The 22219-nt window shown below is 41.0% G+C and overlaps 1 protein-coding gene across 1 annotated transcript in view; it reads left to right on the top strand.

Moving 5' to 3' along the window:
• Nucleotides 1-22219, top strand: part of CFTR (CF transmembrane conductance regulator) — a 143957-nt gene that overhangs the window by 66172 nt on the left and 55566 nt on the right. Inside the window, exons 12-18 of the mRNA XM_075929158.2 lie at nucleotides 5545-5639; nucleotides 9858-9944; nucleotides 11787-12519; nucleotides 14593-14721; nucleotides 17400-17437; nucleotides 18856-19106; nucleotides 20694-20773. Coding sequence (XP_075785273.2) covers nucleotides 5545-5639; nucleotides 9858-9944; nucleotides 11787-12519; nucleotides 14593-14721; nucleotides 17400-17437; nucleotides 18856-19106; nucleotides 20694-20773 — 1413 coding nt within the window. The remainder of the gene's footprint in view (nucleotides 1-5544; nucleotides 5640-9857; nucleotides 9945-11786; nucleotides 12520-14592; nucleotides 14722-17399; nucleotides 17438-18855; nucleotides 19107-20693; nucleotides 20774-22219) is intronic.

The raw sequence follows: 22219 nt of genomic DNA, 5'->3' as shown, positions 1-22219 counted from the left end.
CCACGAAAGCTTATGCTCCAACACTTAGATTAGTCTATAAGATGCCACAGGACTCCTCGCTGCTTTTTCCTAGGAAATTCATGATCTAAACCAGTGTTTCTCAAACTGTGCTCCGTGGAGCCCCAGGGCTTTGCGAGACATCTCCAGGGGCTCCGCAAGGTTGACAAACTGGAAACATCGATAGGTACAACACATACAATCAGTGGACCGTTGGGGCGCCGCATACATTTTTACGCATGTAAAGGGCTCCGGAGCCCAAAAAGTTTGAGAACCGCTGATATAAACACAGGAGTCTTATTTTACAAGAATTCATTATATTTAGCAGGAGTTTCAGGTCCACTGAAAACTCAAGTAAATGCTGGCAAAATTCACCCATTCCCTCGTGAACTTTTCTTTAGCAAAAGATTTTTAAAGCAAGAAATAGTGGCTATATTCAATGTGTAGGCAGTAAAGTCAGGCTAAGGAAATTAAGTTTGATTCAAGAAGTGACAGAGAAGATAAGACAGCATCCAAGACAGTCTACTTAGAAGCTCATACCTTACATGAGGAAGGAGGGTAGGAAAGACTGACTAGAATAGAAAAAGCACTTAACCAAATAACATCAGCATGGAATACTACAAAGTGGCGCTCTGCAATTTATTTTATTACTGAGCAAGTGTTTTTATGCTCAAACTTTCACAGGTTATCATAACCTTGAGATAAACTTTATGAACTGGTTATATTCTTGTCCTTTGAGTCAGTGTTTCTCTTCACCCACACTTACGAAACAAGATCCTCCCCTGTGTTGGAGCAGCTTTGTACTGCACCAGTGGTGAAAAGTTATCCTCAGCCACACAGATCCCTTTCCTAAATCAGCCTCTCATACCACTAATTTCTGCAGCAAGGTTTCCTGGTTTTTGCCTCAGCCTTCTATAGCTCCCTAGCAATCTCCCCTCTTGTTGATGTGGTTTTCTGAAGCAGTTACTTTCGGCAGTAACTCAGGTAGCAGTACAAGATGCAGTACCCATCACTTCCATAGTCCTTCTCCCCTTCATTCTGGCTGCTCTCTGTTATAAGGGAAGTTAAGTCGTTCCCTCCCTTTTCTCATGTACAGGAGTGAGCTCATCATATAGCCAGGCAGCTGCAGGCCTCAGACCCCAAATTATTACCAATACAACATAAAACAAGCAGGAACTTGGTTTATGGGTTTTTTAAGCAGCTTGTAGCTTGTTGGGGGGAGTTTTTTGGATTGATTGGCTCATGGCCTGTCTTGCCTTGGTCTGACCAATCAGAAAGTTCGACTGGTGATTACCATTTGGCTCCAACTGCTGCCTCACCTCCCTGCATGCCTGCCTGTATGTCATTATGTGCAGGTATGAGGAGGGGCAGCATGAGTGACATGCACATGGTCTGTGCTTTGAACAATTTTAACTTCCTGCCTGGTTAAATTCCTGCTTTCTATCCAGCTCCGTCAGTTTCAGCAGCGGCTGAATCTGGACGCCAGTTCCGACTTACATACAGATTCAACTTAAGAACAAACCTACAGTCCCTATCTTGTACGTAACCCGGGGACTGCCTGTATTTTATGCAGAAACACATAGGATGAAATCCTGACACCATTTAAGTCAATAGATGCTTTGCTGTTATTTCAATGGGTATGTTTACAGTGCTCACTAAGCTTAGGCTCTGATTCATGTTTGAACCCAAGCCTGCCCTCTGTCCCCACACAAATGAGTCTGACTTGGGTCAGCAAGCATTTGGACTATGGTCCTAGATTCTACTGGTCAGGTGGGTCGGAGCCCCAGGATTCTGGTCCAAGCACTGCCATTTTACAGCTTGCACACAGCTCAAGATGCAGACCTGAGTCAGAAGGTAGTGCAGATTGGAAGTAGCTATAAGACCCAAGTTTAGCAGCTGTAAGCGTGTGTGCACAATGCAGAGTGGATGCTCAAGTGTGGGCTTGGGAACCCTGCAGGTATATCTACACTTCAATAAAAATTCATAGCACAAAATCTCAGAGCCCAGCTCAATGAACTCAGGCTCAGGGTTCTTAGGATATAAGACTAAAAATACCAGTGTGGATGTTTGAGCTTGGACTACATCCCAGACTTAAGACCCCTCCCCACATCCCACCAGTACAGTTCAGGTTTCAGCACTAGCCAGGGGATCTAAACTGCAATTTTTAATCTCACTGCCTGAACCCATGGGCCCAAGTCAGCTCATCCACGCTATATCTAGACTGCAAGCTTCTTTCGGAAGAAGCTTTTCCGGAAGAGATCTTCCGGAAAAACATCTTTCGAAAGGAAGCGTCCACACAGCTAAAGTGCATCAAAAAAGCAATCTGCTTTTTCAAAAGATAGCGTCCACATTGTTTGGACACTATCTTGCATTTAAGTTGTGATTACTATGGACGGAGTGGCCACCAGGGCACCTGTGCTTTTTTCCTGGAGGCCTCTTTAAAAAAAAACAAAAAACCCTCTTCCCCTTTCACACATGGCAAACCTCGTAGAAAGAGGTTTACTGCTGTTGGAAAAACCCCTGTGTTCTTTCAACTTTCTGTCAAAAGAACGTAATTGCACTGTGGACATAAGTATAGTGTTTCCAGAAAAACAGCAGTTTTTCCGGAAAAACTCTGCAGTGTAGACATAGCCCCGGTGTGGGTGTATCCTAAGTCCACAAGCCTGGGTCTCATGAATCTGGATTTACAATGCAGTGGAGCCAGAATTCCTCCCATAAAAGATAATAGAAACTCCAATAGATGTCACAATTCTCTGGAAGGTCTCTACAGGAAGAACAGGAGCAGTAGCACTAGGAACTAGTAATATTATATCAAAATGGAGCCAGTGTGACTTACGGGAAAATTCAACTCAAATGTCTGGATATGTAAATACGTAAATACCTAATGGCATAGTAGAGAGGCAAAACAGTTTTATCTGTAAGAGATAGGGGCAGTGAAGATGATAGGAGCAGAGAAACCCTGAATGCACCATGTAGTTCATCCCAAATGAGCTCCTATAAAACCTGAATACCATGGCACACGATCATGAATCCTCTCTAAATACCTCATACTTTATGCATATGCTATGTTTGACAAGTTTGGAAAAGTTTTTTTTAATGTTGGTGTTATTTTTAATATCGCTCTGCCTGTAAAATCAAGTATACACACAGGAGTTTGGCTGCTCAGGTCCCCACGAGAGAGGAAAATAATAATACCTCTGTCTAACATAGTGCTTTTCATCAGTATATCTCAAGGCATTTTACAAAGCGTAGTCAGTATCAGTGTCCCCATTTTAGAGATGGGCATAGGGGGGTCAAGTGACTTGCCCAAGGCCATCCAACCGAGCAACAGTAGGGCTAGGAGTAGAAGTCAGATCTCTTAAGTGCAAGTCTAGTGTTCTATCCACTAGACAACTCTTCCTCAATTTCACAACATTCTGTTACCCAAAATAACTTTTTTCATAAATAAGTGTCTTAATTTTTAAGGTCAGTTATTTCTAAATATTCTATGTTGGGAAGAGAAGGCTATTATTTAATTGAAAACCTGGGCGTCTCCTCTTTGCTGGAGTAACAAGGACCCAGTTTCTAGCCCATGAGAGATGCAGGGCATTTAATCTGTCCCTAAACAAGGCTGATCTGTACTGTTCATTCTGTCCCTGAGATTAGTGCTAATTTACAAGGGAAGAAGGAGGAAATACTTTCCTGGCATGTTTTATTTATTTCATTTCATTTCATGTATTTATTTATTTTAATGCCTCTTGGAAATGTCTCAGTGGTTTGGAATGTTAGAAATTATTCAGAGGAGAATAATTAATGGGCACAGTCACAGGTGAAGTGATCAAAAGCACATTGTAAAGGGAGAGTTGAGACTCCTGGCACAAAATTAATTAGCCTCTAGAGTAAGGCTCAAGTCAGAACACTGGTTCTAAACAGCTGTGAAATGTGAAGTGTTTGAAATCTAGGTCTGAGTTCGGGGGAGTAACCCCATCTCTGTTTACAAGAGAAACTGGTGGTGGTTTGTGTTGCAAGTGTATAAAGTGGAGATTGATTTTCTCTGGCTGATCCCATTGCTGAAGTAAGACTTACATGCTGTCTAATTTAATCAGTTAATATAATAAATATCCAGGCTGGTATCACAATGAGACAATCTTTCCCAATGCCCATTGTCCTCAAAAGGTCAAGCTAACTTTCTGAATGGAGAAAAACTTTAAAATAATAAAACCACAATCACCAGTCTAGTCCCACTCATTCAGCATGCAACAAGCATCAGCTTTCATGTTTCAGAAATTACAATGACATTAAGACTGGGTCTACACTGCGTTTTTTTTGTGGAAGAGGATAAGCAAATGGAGCACTCATTTGCATATCTTCTTCCGATTCTTTTTGCGGAAGAGGTTTTGCCGCTAAAAACCCCCGTGTAGACAGGGCCATTTGTTGGGAAAAAAAAACCCTTTTTTCGCAAGTTCCTGGAAACCTTGATTTTTGAGGAATAAGGGATCTTGCAAAAAAAGAGGTTTTTTACTGACAAATGGCCCCATCTTCCCGGGGCTTCTTAGTGGCAAAACCTCTTCCGCAAAAAGAATTGGAAGAAAATATGCAAATGAGTGTTCCATTTGCATATTCTCTTCCGAAACACCCCTTCCCCCCGGAGTGAAGACATAGCCAAAATGGAAGAAAATGGAGCACAAAGATTTCAGTCTTGTATTAAAGAAAAAGCACTCTCTCCTAGGTCCACATTCTCCCATGTGCTCCACTCAAGATTCTGGCCATAAATGGCCAGTAGAGAATTCCCCTTGCACAGAAGAACTTCCCAGTGGTGTAAAACTAACAGAGATGATGTCAGCTACTGATAGGAGCAGGGTTTTCCCCAATGTTAGGCTTCTGAACTACTACAGCTCTGGAGTCTGATTGCATAGGATAAGGGAGAGAAACAGATCCCTAGTCCTTCCCTCACCCCTGCCAGCCATGGTATAGAATTAAGCCCGTGTTTTATATTTGTTCATTATGTGTATTTACTAGTGACCATTCACCAATCCACGTAAGTAAGAGGCAAGGCAGCCTGAGCAGTAAAGTTTGGCTCTCAAAACCATTGCAAACCTCCCCAAAGACAAGTGCATTGGAGAGGTATGGTATTAGAACCCTGTGGATATGGACTTCCCTAAAGTTTGGGGTGTTCGATCACAAAGTTTGGTTTATGATCTTCTCTAAATATAATTGCAAACACACATTTGTCACTTTTGTCTCTGGTAGAAAATCTACACTAGTGTTAGAGCCTTAGACTCAGGTTATAAAAAAGGCTCATTCTTTACCTCTGGGGAGTTAATATTCAAGATTAATATTTTCTCTTAAGACTTTATAGGCTCCTGGTTGAGCTGTGAGGTAAATACAAGTATATACTTTGATACCTCATTTCTGAACATGGAAACAATGAAATAAGAAAATAAAATCATTGTGACCTTATAGTTATCTCCATCCAAACCATCTATGTGCAGTTGTTTTTGCTTAATCAGCCATTTGTGTCATTTGAATATGGAAAGTATATATCTAATTTTTAAAATCTTTTAACAGGAGATTTCAAAGTTTCCTGAGAAAGACTACACTGTATTGGGAGATGGTGGAATCACTCTGAGTGGAGGTCAACGAGCAAGAATCTCACTAGCTAGGTGAATATTTTATCATCTGAATGGCTGACATTTCACATTTGGGAGACATAATATTAATGAAATGTGGACCTAATTCTTCCAAATAGATATATGTGCATAACTCCAGTGAGAGCTGCATCTGAACATCAGAGATCAGATTTTTTACCTGTAAAAATGCTGACCTTTAGGGGTATGTCTACACTGCAAAGTAATTTCAGAATAAGCTATTCCAGAATAGTTATTTCAAAATAGCTTATTTCGAAATAGCACATCTGCACTGCAGGGAAGCCTCAAAATTAGTCTGAGGCAGGCTTCCCTAATGTAGACATGCTATCTCGAATTAGAGCCCCAATGGAATAACTTAGAATGGCCCTGGTGAGGATCTATTTTGAAATAGCAGAAGTAGAGTGTCTATACACACCTTATTTCGAAACAGCTGTTCTGGAATAGGCGTTATTCTTCATAGCATGAGGTTTACAGTTGTCAGAATAAGCTGTTCATTATTTTGAAATAACAGAATTGCTGTGTAGATGCTCGAATAGTTATTTCGGAATAACAACCATTACTCTAAAATAACTTTGCTGTGTAGACACACCGGAAGATACCTCTATATCTTCATTAATTTAGTTAAAAAATACTCAGCAGTTTAGCCAAGGATGGAAGTTCCCGTAGTTAACTGAAATTGTCAATTTAAAGTTCACAGCATTAAAATGCTGATTGTCTGAGCACCAGAGAAATACTTATGTGGTACAAATAGGAATATGAAATAGTCAGCATCAGCAAGGTCTCAAAGAGCTTTGCACATCAACTGAGAATTATAATGCCCACAGAAGTTGTCAAAGATTGTCTCTGTTTTCCAGAAGGGGAAACCGAGGATTAAAGTCCACATTGTCCAAAAAAAAAAAAAATGCTGACTAATTTTAGATGTTTGGGTTGAGTGAATTTCATGAAATGCCCAAGACCTGGTATTCAGAGCTACTGAGCACCCAAATGTCTAGTTAAAGTCAGTGAGAGCTGCGCATGGCCAGAACTTACGAAAGGCCCTGGGTGTCAGTTTGACTATTCAAAATTAGTGGATACTTGTGAAAGTTCCATAGCAGCAGATTAATGGATACAAGCAAGCTGATGACACAGTAGTAGACTCATAAATTCAGTCATATGACTGAAGTCATAAGTTTACTTTCATAGTTCTTTAAGTCAATTAAGATATTTCATCAGGAAGGAAACAAATAAAGCAGTTTAAGGCCAGCTGCTAAAAATTCATGAGCATAACAAAATAAGTAACAAGTGAGTTGGACTGTTCTAGTGGCATACTTCCCCTACATGGCTATATCATCTGGAACTGATGAAAAAAGCTTCCACTCCCAAACAGGCCGTGGGTGTGTCAGAAGAGGTGCATTTGCTTTCTAGTGGAGGATGAACATAGTCTAGTCAGTAAACTATGATGGCTGATTTAGGAAGTAAATTAACATTTTCTCCAAAGCAGTTCTTTATTAATCTTCTAGCTTCAAGCTAGGTACTGTATTGTAAAAGGCTTCCACGGGGAGAGAGAGAGACAATAAGATATATATAATTATTTAGAATCAGCATTATAAAAACCATGTCAATGGAACCTAGTGGAGCAAACCATCACATTACAATACACAAAAGATAGCAGACAGAGAAGGGCTTGTGTCAGAGAAGTTCAGCTCTAGTTCTGGATCTAGACCTACACTTCTTCAAAATGTTTGGATCAGAGGTCTTGGTCTGAGACGATCTGGCACATGAGTGTTCAGTAATTTTTTAGGAATCTGATAGACAATTTTCCACAAAGCTGTGATTTTGCACATGTGCATAAGAAGGGTAGGCACCAGAAGCTTTCTTCCCCTTTTCCCAGAGGATAGCCACAATTGTATTATCTGCACTCCTGATCCCTGGAAGTGTCTATGTGCTGTAAAACACTCCAGTGAGACAAAGCAAAGGCCTTACCTCCTTTCCACCTAAGCTAGCAGCACGATGCTTCATAAGGTGTTGCACAGTAGCTGTGCTTCCTAGGATTTCAGTGTCTCTCATGTTGTCCCCAGGACAGTGAAACTATACATCACCCCTATGTTGGGCTGTGCTTTAAACACTCATTTAATCAAGAGAAAATCCTCCCAATACAATTGTTGATGACATGAGAATTGCTCCATTCATTTCAATGGGTGCTAACTCAGATACCAATGATGACTAGTTAACAACAGCAGAGTGGACAGCCACTGCAGACCTCCGGGCAAGACGTTTTGGGGGCCAGGTCTGCAACCCTGGGAGGGGTAGGTTGGGGGAAGCCAGGCCCTCAGCACAATCTGGAGCACAGTGCCTCTCCACCCCAGCCCTCAGAGCTGCACAGATCATCTGGCGCAGCACTCCAGCAACAATTTAAAGGAACCAGGGCTCCGGGCACCACCACTGGCTTTCAGTTGCCAGGCTCCTTTGCCCTCACACCCCTTCATCAGGTCTGGTTAACAAAGAAATGTCAAGTATACCAATGCTCAAACCACACAGGGCGGAAGTAGGATCATATTATGAAGACATAAGCAGCATTTCCCAAACATTTAGCAAGTTCCAGGTGAGGTGAAGGATACATAAATTAAGATGTGGCAGCCTTTAGAATGCTCAGCAGAGTTGCAAGCAGTGAGAAGGTATGGTCAATAACATTTTCTAGAAGAGCGCATGCCTCATCTCTTAAAATACTTGGGAAATGCTGAACAAAAGTATAAACCACTCTCATTTTCATGAAAACTCCCAGACTGACTAAAGGCCTTCCCAAATTCTGTCTACAGCCATGTTTATAAACTTCCAAATGAACTCAGGTTAATTCCTGGAATGTCATATGATTGATCTACTGTTGTGTGATCAGCTTGCCAATAGGCATTAATAGTCAGATGTGTAATTATCTTGTGTCAGAGAGAGTATGGGTAAGACCCAGTATGTAGCACTGCGCTGAGCAATATAATTATTATAGGAAGTAAGTTACAAACTCATTGTTGAAAATATCAAGAATGGTACAATTACTATCACTACATAGGCTTGCTAAGGGCAGGGAGGATTAAAAGGGTAAATTGTGACAGTGTCCAGAATCCAAAGTGCCTTTGAATTGCTTCTGTAGCACTGCTTTGCACAGCTCTGAAGGATGCAGGGAGGGCCCAGTGCTGTAGTCTGGGCGATGCTATGGGCTCACTGCCTTTGGCCCTGCCCCTTCTGGAGGTGAGGAGCCGAACCCTCCCACAACTTGCCCCAAGGAGGCAATCAGCCCCACTGTCACTACATCAAAATATACTATGAGTAAATTCAATTACAATAGAAGGGTTTTCAATAAAATTACCTATGCTATTAGCAGAGCATACTGTTAATGGTTTTAGAGCATATTAGATTTGTTCAAGAAAACTGTTTAGAAATAAACATTAAAGGATTGTTAAATACTTTAAAAGAAAGTAAAATCCAATTTTCAGAGGTTTCTTGATTATTTCTTTGTATTACTTATTTATCCAGTGTCATGTTTTATAGTCACACAGTATGACAAAGGGCTTGCTCCTGCTCTCATCAAAGTTAATGGTAAAACTAGTTCACTTCAGTGGGGGGTCAAGGTTGGGCCCCAGAGTCCAGATCATTGCTGTCTGAGATGCTGAATCTGCAAATACTTAGTCACCTGCTGAATATCAAGCATCTGAGTAGTGCCAGTGATGTGAAGTTGCTGTTTGCAGGATTGGAACCTAAGATTTTCATACATGCCCATGCAATCCATTTATTTTAAAGCACTGTAGATGATTGAGCCCTGTGGTCCATAATTCTTTAAGCTTTCCACAGAGAAAGAGCTTGACTTCAGGGATTTTGGAACAGGCTCAGAATTCCTGTTAAACTGAACAAACATCCTACATACAGAAAGCTTGCAAAAGCAAGCCTTGAACTGGTCTTTAAAAGATCCAAAGTATAAGACACAGTGACGGTGGTTATGCAGTTATTTGATTACATGGAATTCCATGAAAAAATACCTTACTATGCAAAATACCCCACTTCAGGGAAAAGTTTTATTAAAAGGTTAATTATAAACCTATGTAATTCTGAACACTGATTCCCTGTAAATAAGCAATCTATATTATTAAGTCTATTAGTAACAGCTCTTATGAAATTCAATTTTAAAATCATGCGTTTTAAATTAAATTTAAATTGAACTGGTAGATAATAGTGAAAGCTAATTTCATTTCCATTTCCTCTGTTTAGAGCAGTGTACAAAGATGCTGATTTGTATCTCCTGGATTCTCCTTTTGGCTATTTAGATATTTTAACAGAGAAAGAAATATTTGAAAGGTACTGTATGTTTTCTGAGGTTTATTTCTGGGAGTTCTGTCAAGCAGCACAATGCAAAGCACAAATCCAAGAAAGAAAACACTTCTTCCTCTATTTGGCACAGAATTTGTAATAATATGCCCAAAATATAGAAATGGTCAAAATGATGCCTCGTTTTTAGGAATGATTTTAGGTGCTATATCCAAAGACATGCACCATACAGTAATTAGACATATTGTACTAACTAATTCCTATAATTTATTCATTCTCAGATATACACTTTCTCTCATTACACATTATAGTATATGTGTGTAATAATAAGTGCTTGTGACATATTAACTTTAAATAGTTATTAACTGTCTCACGGTGTTGGTGTTGATAGAAAATAGTATTTTGTCCTGTTTTTATGTAAATCCCAATGGGCTGGTCACCCAAAAAGATCCACTGACCAGCTGGACAGGTGAGACTGACAGTAGATTGGGCAAGCACATGTATACCTAAACGGACCCTATAGATTGATTATATAATAATTGCCTATCATCCACGAAGCTTCCCAGTCAGATCTGTGTGGCATATGAAAGCTTTGCATGGCTCTGGGTGGGGAACTTACAAGCAGCTTGGCTGCAGCACCACTAGACTGAACCTTATTAGAGGCCAGCATCCATTCTTCTGCTAGCTCCCCTGGCACCACAGATAAACAATAATTGTGTGTTCTGCTCACTGCTCTGACATAAGGAAGCAAATGGAATAAGAATGGAAATGATTAAAGTAATAAGTAATGGTACGTCTACACAGCAGGGCCAAAACTGAATTAAGCTATGCAACTTCAGCTACATCACTTGCGTAGCTGAAGTCGACATAGCTTAATTGGGCTTTTAGCGCTGTCTACACTGGGGTGGTCAATAATTTTTGATCAGGGGCCACTTCAAAAATTTCTGAAGTGGCCCCAGGCTTCCCTGGAAGGGGGGGACCAGGACACTTCCATGGTTCCCCACACACACACCCTGATTGGTCTGGGCGTGGAGGAGCACGCAAAGTCTTTGCCTTCTCCCCCCTCAGAGAGAACCACCAGCTGTTCAGAACAGCTGGCAGTTCCCTCTAGGTACCCATGCTTCTGGCAGCGAGATGAGACTTCGTGTGCTCCCCACTGCTGCCCCCAGGTCAATCAGGGCCAGGCAATGGGGGAGGCACATGAAGTCTCTTGCTCCCTCCCCCAGCCCTGCAAGGGAGGGCTGCACTTAGAATCAACTACCAGCTGATCAGCATTTGGCAGTTGACTTTAAGTGCTGAGCCCCTTTCAGGGCAGCAGGAAACTTTGTGCGCTCTCCCTACCCCGAAGTCCTGACTGGCCTGGGGGTGAGGAGAGTGTGCGAGGTCACCTCCCACTCTGCCTTCGTCCTGCAAGGAGCATGGGTGCTTAAAAGCTCCACTCCCTTTGCAGGATGGGAGAAGACTTCACATGCTCCTCCTCCGCCCCTGGCCCTGATTGGTCTGGGGACGAGGGGGAGCGGCAGGGCCTCCACAGGCTGGAACAACTTGCTCAGTGGGCCAGATCCGGTCCATAGAGGCCCTTTTGCCTACTCCTGGTCTACACAGCAGAAAGTCGAAGGAAAAACACTCTTCTGTCATCTTCCCTTACTCCTCATGAAATTAGGGTTACAGGAGTTATAGTAAGAAGTCCTCCATCTTGACATTATTTTGAATAATGGCTTGCTGTGTAGATGCACACTATGTTATTTTGAAATAATGTCAGTTATTCCAAAATAACGCTGCTGTGTAGATGTACCCTAAGAGTAGAGGAAATATTGAATGATTGTCCTGGTTTTAAAATGCAAATAATTCTTTTTATATATATATACATAGCTGTGTTTGCAAGTTGATGGCGAATAAAACTAGAATTCTGGTGACTTCCAAGCTGGAACATTTAAGGACAGCAGACAAAATATTAATTTTACATGAAGGGACCTGCTATTTCTATGGAACATTTTCTCAACTTCAAGATCAGCGCCCTGACTTCAGCTCAAATCTGATGGGATTTGATTCCTTTGATCAATTTAGTCCTGATAGAAGAAACTCCATTCTGAATGAAGCTCTCCGACGGTTTTCCATTGATGGAGATGGAATGGGTTCACGAAATGAATCCAGGAAGCAGTCTTTTAAACAAACTACTGATTTCAATGAAAAAAGAAAGAACTCCATCATTATTAATCCTCTTAATGCTAACAGAAAGTTTTCAGTAGTACAAAAAACTGCAGCACAGGCCAATGGGATAGAAGAAAATTATAGTGAGCCAACAGAAAGAAAGCTGTCTCTGGTGCCCGATTCTGAACTGGGTGAGGCCATTCTACCTCGGAGCAATTTACTAACCACAGGGCCCATGTTCCCAGGGCAGAGGAGGCAGTCTGTGCTGAACTTAATGACCCGCACCTCAAGTAACCAGGGACAAAGCTTTTACAAAAAAGGGAATGCCTCTCTACGTAAAATGTCAGTGGCCCCCCAGTCTAACCTGTCTCTTGAAGCAGATATTTATGCCAGGCGTTTGTCTCAAGATAGTGTCTTGGATATAAGTGATGAGATTAATGAAGAAGATTTGAAGGTATGTGTTGATTTGTTTTAGATTAAATACTTTGCTGATAGCATTGAGCAATATAATCCTTCTGTGTTTTCTATCTTTTCTGTAATGCATTATGTGGTACTGCTCAGTTGAATGACCTTCATTTTTGTATCTCAAATACCGGTTTGAAATTTAGTTAAGGAACTTGTATATAATCTGAAACAATGTCTCTGGGAGGGATTTTGTTGCATGTTATTGCAACAGACTCTCATGAACAGCTCCTATCAGATTTTATAATAAATCACATACAATTTTGACCACTATCTATTTCTTTACAGTTATTGCCTTGTAAGATTCATTATGTGGAAATGAAATTTGAAACCAGTTTTTAAACTAATGTTAACGAGGTTTTAAAACTAAGAATGAAGAGTGGACACATGAAATATTAAGTCATGGAATAAATTAAACCAATTGGAATAGTTACACTGAATATTCTGCAGCTGATCTGGCTATAATTTATAGTATTTGATTTATTTAAACAAAGAACTGAATGAATTTCACGTGGTGATGCAGACACTAGTGAGAAGTTTAAGCTGGATCAGTTGTAGAATCATGCAGTTTCTGGTAATAACTTCATAGTTGAAGAGATTTGCTCTTAAACAGGAGTAAAATCCCTATTTCACTTTATAATGAATGAATTTAATTTCCAAGTTTGGCAAAGTTGCTCTTTGGAGGACAACAGAAATTTTCGAGGTGACTTTCAAATGAAATTTTTGTACTTGTATTAATTATATTAGTAGTAGTAGTAGTAGTAGTAGTAGTGTTTTCATAGTGGCTAGGAGCTCTATTCATGGACAAGGATCTATCATGCTATGTACTATATACAGTGAAGAAATGCTTACATCTCAATTTTTAAATTAGCATTTCTCACCTCTTATTTCACTCAAGTGATCTTAGCAGAACAGAGATTCCTCAAAGTTTCTGTGTTGTTTAATTTCTTTAAAAGCTCATGTGTAGGTAATATTTGAAGATGATAAGTGATAGTTAAGCTAAGTTTTCAGCAATGGTGTGTTGATTTGGTGTGTTATCAGGCCAGTTTGATAGCTTAGTTATTTTTAAGTGATGAGTGATCTCTTTATGCAAGAGGTAACTCAACAGTTATTTGGAGCTGTGTGAATGACTGATTTTTTGGTTTACTGACCAAACTAAAAAAAAACATTATACAGTAGACTTCTGGTAATCCGGCACCTTTGGGACCTAGGTGGTGCTGGATTATTGGATATGACGGAGTATTGGGATGTACTCCGGTGGGGGGCTGTGTTGGGTCTGCCGGGGCCCGCACTGCATCCAGGGGGTGGGTGAACCACCCTTCACCCTCCTGCTCGGTGAGAACTACTGTAGTCTGGGGGGTGGGGAGCTCTCAGCGGCGGTGCAGGGTTTCCCCTGCCTTCCTGAAAAACGGCGGAGGGTTCGTCCTTCACCATGCTGTTCCCCGCCCACCCACCAACCCCCGGCCGGTCTCAGTGCGGGTCCCAGCAGACCCGTCACAGGAGTCTAATCTCCTTCCCCTCTTCTCCCCTTCCCTTTCTCAGCCGCGAGCGCCCATGGGGCTCACAGCAGCTCCAATTGTCCAGCTGGCTGGAGCACTTCCAAGTTCCAGTTGGTGCAGGACTATCGGGAGTGCCAGACCACTGGATGCCAGACAATTGGACTTTTACTGTAATTGTTTTAGGTCAAACAAAATATTTTGTTTCTCTTGAATTTAAATTTTAAAAAAATCAGTATGGATGTAAAATTCTAAATGGATTTAAAAACGTAAAAATAAAAGTTTAGACTTTTGGATTTTGTCTTCTTTTTCAGCCAAATTCAGCAAATTCTATGTTAATTTGTGAAACATTTTGGTCAACCTGAATATGCATCTTTCAGTGAAAGGTTTCACTTGAAAAATTTCACTCTTCCCTGTTGTCATCAGCCTTTGTCCTCTCCAGCCAAACTCAATGCTGCAATTCAGTCTCTTAAAATGAATTGGTGCAGGAGTGATTATATTCATGTACAGATAGTTCTTATGGATAGAAGTGGTCATGCTAATCATGTTCTCATTAATCATCTTGGCAGGAATGTTTTATTGATGATGCAGAAAGAATGAGTGCTGTTACTACCTGGAACACCTACTACAGATACATTACCTCCCACAGAAGCTTGACTATTGTGCTTATTTTTTGCATAGTTATCTTTTTTATCGAGGTAAGGCTATTCTACTCCTAATATCATTTTATGTTTGTTCAAAAGGATTGTTTTTTCAAATTTTAAAAGTATTTAGTGTCAACATTTTTTGCTCGCTGTGGACTTAATTGCTGATGAGTTGTGTTGAGATCTTAATTTTGTAGGTATCTAAATTTCCACCATTATATTTCTTTAGTCACCTAAGTTTCTATTAGTGAGCATGTGCACAGATGCGTCAGTCTAGGCACCCAAGTGTCTAGCTCCTGGCTACTCAACTTAGGAAGCCCCGAGGGCCACGATGATACTCACAGCACATGCCAAGGGCCGCAACTTAAGTGTGGTTGCATATACGTGCAAATGTATATGCCAATATATGCAAATAGCTTCTTTCACACAGCACTCCCAGCACCTCCTCTGAGAGGGGCTAGAAACACAAAGTACCTGTCTGTTCCAGCCAGCCCGTCTGCTTGAGTCTTTCTATGCCCACCGCGCCTGGGTGACGCTTCGCCATTGAGCGTGTTCCCAGTGGAGTCAATGTTCAAAGGATCCCACCCGCAGGCTGTGTGTTGAGCCCTGCATAAACCCAAACCGTACCACGAGCCACAAACAAAAGGGCCGCATGTGGCCCACGGGCCACGTGTTGAGTAGCCCTGGTCTAGCTCATGCCTAAGCTCCAGATCGAGCCTTATACTAGGGTTTTACCCTGTGGGCCCAATCTGGTAGGCATGCTCAGATTATTCCTAAAACTACAGAAAATAGATGGAGGAGGAAATGTGTGTCTCTCTCATACCTTTGAGCTCAGTAGTTCTGGGTGTACCTACAGTGTGGGAGAGCCAGGTTCATCTTCCTGATGTGGAGCTGAGATTTGAACTTGAGTCTCCAGCTCTCATGAGAGTGTCCTAACCACTCTCTCTCTCTCTCTCTCTCTGCACCATTAAAAGTCAGGAACCAGATTATTCTTGGTTTTACTTTTACTTACACTTGCTAATTTGTGTAAGACCCTGAGGTCTTTGGGCCTTCAAGGTAACTCTCATTGATTTCATTTGGGAATTAGACACAAAAGAGTTTTGAGGATCTGGGCCAAAGCTAGTTAGCATTTACACAAGGGTTTACAGCCTTAAAACTGAGAGAGAGGCATCATTCAAAGTGCAGGCAAGGACTTTGGACTGCATGGACATTTAGCATTCAGGGAGAAGTATGCTGGTCAGTTTGTTGTTAGAAACCTAAAAAAACACCTATTAGATAATTTAAAATAATTCAAACCTTTATTTAACTAAAAAGACAAAACCTAGGACATATTAGTATCCACTCAGTAAAATCCCTGACAGGGCAGCCTCTAGCTGCATGGGCTCCAGAGCAAAGTGTGGGCTCAGATCTGCACTCCTGGAAGGCATAAAGATGGAGTCAGGGTAACCAGCCCATAGCACGGCCTGGAACACGACACGCTCCCCCTTCAGCCCTCAAGAGCTGCATGGAGCACGTGGCACTCTGGAAACGATTTAAAAGATCTGAGACTCTGGGTAATAGCCATAGCAGTGGTGATGGCTGGAAACCTTGGGCATCCTTGACTCACCAGGCCCCAGAGCAACTGTTCCATTTGCCCTACCCTGATCCATGTATAACTACAGAGATCAAAGACCAGCAACAGATTAACATGGTGGCAATACTTGTTGAATTATTGCACAGAATATATTTAGTCCCTGGTGGATGTGTGCAGCATGACACAATTTCTAATACAAGTGAAAGTTACGTTCTCAGCAAAGAGTGTCCCTTCTAACAGCTATGGCATGTAGAGGCTTATGATGGGTATGACCCGTTAGCAGTAGAGACTTACATTCCTCAACTGAGAGAGTAGTGTCAAGTAAAATGCTTAGAATGGAGCTTTGTGTAGCAGCTTTTTGCGAGAGCAGAGATGCTGTTAGCACATGCTATAGATGTTACCTTAAATCTGGTAGAATGAGCTATTCTAGATCTAGAGTTCCCTGATGCAGTTTCTGATAATGACCCAACCAGGGCATTATTACAAGGAACATGTACAAGAACTCACTGTGTGGCCAAGTGCTTCATGTGTATTTCCAAGAAGCTCCTGGTCCTTAATATCTGAATACAGTAGCTAGAGGCCAGAGTTGCTGAACTGGTAGAACAGAGAAAGATATGGATTTATTCATAGAAACACCATGTAAGGATTCTGTAAAGCAGCCCCAGCAGGTAGCAGAAGATTGGACTGTAATGACAGCTGAACTAAACTGAAGGAGGAAAATTAAGTGTGTCAGACAAAGGAGTTAAATAAAATTAGTAATGTGTTGAATTATTTGCTGTCACTTTAAGTCTTGATATATTTCATAACTACTGGGGACCAGTTTTACTGCTGGAGTTGTTAACAAAAATATAATATTTAAAACAAAAGAAACTTCCAAGCATCAGAAAGTGCCAACAAATATAAAAGGTGCTTTGATACTTTAATGTTTATAAAATGTATGTATAACTATAGTTCTCATGGGGAGGTGTACTGAAGGGGTTCCCTGTGGAAGGAGAAATAGAAGTGGCAAGGTGTTTGCTTTGAGGAAGTTTGAATTTCATCCCTTTATTATGTTCTTGATACAAATAATGGTGCAATAAACAATTTCTATAGTTGAGGAAAAAAGAAAAGGGAGTAAAAGAACATAATGTAACATAAAAAAATTGTTCACTGATTGCAGGTGATTGCTTCTCTGGTTGGATTGTGGTTTCTCAGAAAGTAAGTATTGACTGCATTTTATTATGGGTTTGGGGATTCTCTTTCTGCTGCTGTTTTATATTTGTCTAAAAAAAAGCTCTTAATAACTACTCATTAAGATCCTTAGGGCTAGTCAACAATAAATAAAATGTCCATAACTGGGTGAGACCAAAGGTCCATCTAGTCTAGTGTCCTGTCTTCCAGTAGTGGCCAATGCTAGGTGCCTCAGAGGGAATGAGCCGAACAGGTAATTGTCAAGTGATCCATCCCTTGTCACCCATTCTCAGCTTCTAGCAAACAGAGCTTCTAGGGACACCAACTCTGCCAATAGCCATTGATCGACCTATCCTCTGTGGATTTACCTAGAGGGTCTTTTTTGAACCCTGTTGTAATCTTGGCCTGCACAACATCCTCTGGCAAAAAGTTCCATGGGTTGCGTGAATATTTCCTTTTGTTTGTTTTAAATCTGCTTTCCTATTAATTTCATTTGGTAACCCCTAGTTCTCGTGTTATTAGAAGGAGTAAATAACATGTTCTTATTTATTTTCTCTACACTCATTATGATTTTATAGACCTGTGAGATATCCTTTCTTGGTCGTCTCTTTTCCAAGCTGACAAGTCCCAACATTATTAATGTCTCCTCAGAGGGATGCTGTTCCATACCCTAATCATGTTTGTTACCCTTTTCTGAACCTTTTCCAATTCTTTTTTGAGATGGGATGACCCCATGTGTATGCAGTATTCAAGATGTGGGTGTGCCATGGATTTATAAAGAGGCAATATGATATATTTTGTTTTACTATCTATCCCCTTCTTTATGACCCCCAACATTCTATTTAATAAGAGTACTCATACTTATTCACTGAAGTGCTTTTGGCCTCACTATACATAGTTATGACACAGATGAAGCATTTTGCTTGTTTAGTTATTCATTGGTTTGGCTCAAAATATTTTTTGTTTTTTAGATAAGTTTGTTTTTATTAAATAGTTCTAAAAAGGTACCATGCTCAGAAAATATTACCAAAATAATCCATTTTTCATAAATATATGGTGGGAATTCAAAGGAGAGGGCTCCTAAGCATATACCAATGGCTTAGTTCCTGTTTCCTTATCAAATAATCTACAGTGAATCTGCATGAAAAAGATTTTAGAAGATACTCTAGCTTCTGTTAAGCACTCATGTATCTGAGAAGTTATAAATGAGGCATTTAGTACATTGGAAGCTGAAGACAGAAATGAGAATTTAGGCTTACTAGCATATGGAATGACAAATTAGTTGTGTTTTGTACATTCAGGTTGATATTCAAGAAAGAAAAATCACCCATATGGATTTAGGACAAAAGGAGCTTGCAGATACAACCTGTGTAATAGTGATAGTAAAGGAACTAAGATGCTTTTGAACTTATTGTATTTTTTAAAAAAATTGCATTTCATTGCAGTGCTCTAAGTGTGGCAAACTCAACACAGGCACAAAATGAGTCCAACGGCGCTACAGTGATCGTCACCATCTCTAGCAACTACTATGTCTTTTACATTTATGTGGGAGTGGCAGATACCCTGCTTGCCTTGGGAATCTTCAGAGGTTTACCTCTGGTACATACTCTTATAACAGTTTCTAAAACTCTTCATCAGAAGATGCTGCGTGCAGTTCTTCAGGCACCTATGTCAACTGTCAACTCCTTGAAAGCAGGTAGTCAAGTTAGAAACTTAATTATTTATGTGTTTGATTTTAATTAAAGAGTGCCTCATTCTGTTTAAAGGGCACCATTTTTTCTCTACTACTGCCGTTCAATTTTAAATGTTTGCTACACCAAAAGTTATGCATGGATCTCGTAGAAAATCTCAACTGCATTTTAAGTACCACACATTTTGGATGTCTGCTTTGTTTTGGAAACATTTCTTCAGGTTTTATAACAGTGTAAAAAAAGACAAAAACAGGCAAGAGCTGAGTTCACTTCGGATAAAACTATTGTATAAGATACACAGTCAGCTTTATAGTAAGACACTGAAGGACAGGTTCAGATACCCTTCTTCACATTAAGTAATCATAGAATCATAGAATAATAGGACTGGAAGGGACCTCGAGAGGTCATCGAGTCCAGCCCCCCGCCCTCAAGGCAGTATCAAGCTCCGTCTACACCATCCCTGATAGATGTCTATCTAACCTGTTCTTAAATATCTCCAGAGAGGGAGATTCCACCACCTCCCTTGGCAATTTATTCCAATATTTGACCACCCTGACAGTTAGGAATTTTTTCCTAATGTCCAATCTAAACCTCCCCTGCTGCACTTTAAGCCCATTACTCCTTGTCCTGTCCTCAGAAACCAAGAGGAACAAATTTTCGCCTTCCTCCTTGTGTCACCCTTTTAGATATTTGAAAACCGCTATCATGTCCCCCCTTAATCTTCTTTTTTCCAAACTAAACAAGCCCAGTTCATGAAGCCTGGCTTCATAGGTCATGTTCTCTAAACCTTTAATCATTCTTGTCGCTCTTCTCTGTACCCTTTCCAATTTCTCCACATCTTTCTTGAAATGTGGCGCCCAGAACTGGACACAGTACTCCAGCTGAGGCCTAACTAGTGCCTTAGAATAATGCCTTATTCCAGATAGTCCTACTGAAGTGGATGGAATAAGAATGAATAAGGGTATCAAAATCTGTCTCTAAAGTTGCTGGAGATTTCATTACATAACTAATGCTGAGTATAAAATTCCCATCCCATCCTCAGGCTATACTTAGGAGCAAGTAGCAGGAGGCACTAGAGAATAGAAAAGCAGCAAAATAAGTCTCCATTACATATAGCTCCTTATTACTAGTACATCTATTCTTATTTTCTGATATTATTATGCATATTCAGTCTGCTTGGAAGTGAGGAAGCTGATATTTTGGAATCAAACATCATGTTAATGCACAGACTATCCATATCTACAGAAAAATCTATTGGTACACCCTGTCTGTCTTTGTCTCTCTTTTCCCATCCCATCTAAGCATGTGTCTTCTAACCTACTCTGTATTTTCCTGGGACTTCACTAACTAAAATGAAAGCTATTGGGATAAATTCAGCTATGGTGTAAGCATATGTAATTCCATTAACAATAAAGGTACAGCAGTTACACCAAAACTGAGTGTAGTGCAAAAACATTAAAAACATCAGCTCAGTTAACATGTTCCATATGCAGAAAACCTACAGCTTTAGTTAAACTGACTTGTGTAGAATGTATTCATGTAACAGTGAGCCCTTTTCCTATTGCTTTATTTTTGGTCTTTTCCATCTGTAGGTGGAATTCTTAACAGATTCTCTAAAGATACAGCCATACTGGATGACCTACTGCCACTTACAATATTTGACTTCATTCAGGTTTGTAAAAGCAGAGTTCTATCAATATTGGTTTATTTAATCTTCTCCTGCAGTCACACAGCACGGATAACATATCATATTAAATAAAATAATTAAACAAAAAATCGCATCTATAATTCAGCATACATTTAGCTTTTAAATTTTCACTCTCCCACCCCCGTTTAGGTGTAGGCCTTGATTTTAGCAGCATTCAGGAAAAAATTGGCCATTTAGGTATAAAAATATCTCCAGAGTTATGGTAGTAAATACTTTTTCAAAAAAAGTTTTGGAAAGACTATAAATGCCTCATGTATCAGAGCACAAGCCAGCAGCTAATTACTGTGGGTTAGGTGGAAACATGTCTGTGGAGAGCGTTGTTCCATAACTGCATAGTATGGTGCTGTTTCCTCTGAAGTCACTGTCAGAGACAGGATACTGAACTGGGCAGATCATTGGGTAGATCCAGTATGGCAGGTCTTGTGGTTAGTAAGAATACAGTAATTCCTCATTTAACACGTGCCCGCTTAACATGTTTTCGCGTTTTAGGGAACATTTTTTGAATTACATGACCGTCCCTGGAATAACACGATTTCCCCAGATGGCCCATTGCCAGCAGCTGCGCGGGGCTTCCCCTGCTTCCCTGCAAAGCAGCAGAGGGTTCGCCACTCACCACGCTGTTCCCCACTGACTCCCCCTCACATGACGCCTTGCCCCCTCTCCTCCACTTCTGCTTGCAGGCCGGTGGCTGGGTTTGCCCAGCCGGCCCATCGCCAGTGGCTGTGCGGGGCTTCCCCCGCCTCCCTGCAAAGCGGCGGAGGGTTCATCACGTGCTGTGCCGTTCCCCGGTGACCCCCCTCACCGGACACAGTGCGGGTCCCGGCAGACCCGTCACAGGGGCATACTCCCAACCCAATCCCCCTCCCCCCCTCCCTCTCCCTCCTCTCCTCTCCTCTCCTCTCGTCTCCTCTCCTCTCCTTCCCTTCCCCAGAGCCAAACACCTCCCATCCCTGCTGTAACCCAGTCCCCTTTCTCCCCCAACCTTATGTCCCAGTCCTGACAGACACCACTGCTTGAAACTCAAACCCAACCTTTTCCATTATTTTCAATGGGAAAATTGACCCCGCATAACACGTTTTCACTTAACACAATCATTTTCTGAAACATATCTATAGTGTTAAATGAGGAATTACTGTATATGGAACTTCTTGTATTATAGTATTTTGGCAAGTCAAACCCACTCTTGCATTATGGCAAAACAATGCAACACAGTCTGCAAAATTATAGTCCAGGCTGCATTGACCTAAAGATTCACGTCTTAAAACAAATATAAAATAGAGTAAAGTATCTCAGGGTATGTCTACACTGCCACCCTAGTTCGAACTAGGGTGGCTAATGTAGGCATTCGAAGTTGCAACTGAAGCCCGGGATTTAAATATCCCGGGCTTCATTTGCATCTTGCCGGGTGCT

The sequence above is a fragment of the Pelodiscus sinensis genome, chromosome 1 (genome assembly GCF_052426305.1).
Source record: "Pelodiscus sinensis isolate ZL-2025 chromosome 1, ASM5242630v1, whole genome shotgun sequence".
NCBI classification, from domain to species: domain Eukaryota; kingdom Metazoa; phylum Chordata; order Testudines; family Trionychidae; genus Pelodiscus; species Pelodiscus sinensis.
Note: the sequence above shows the minus strand (reverse complement) of the source record. Positions and strands in the feature narration are given on the sequence as shown.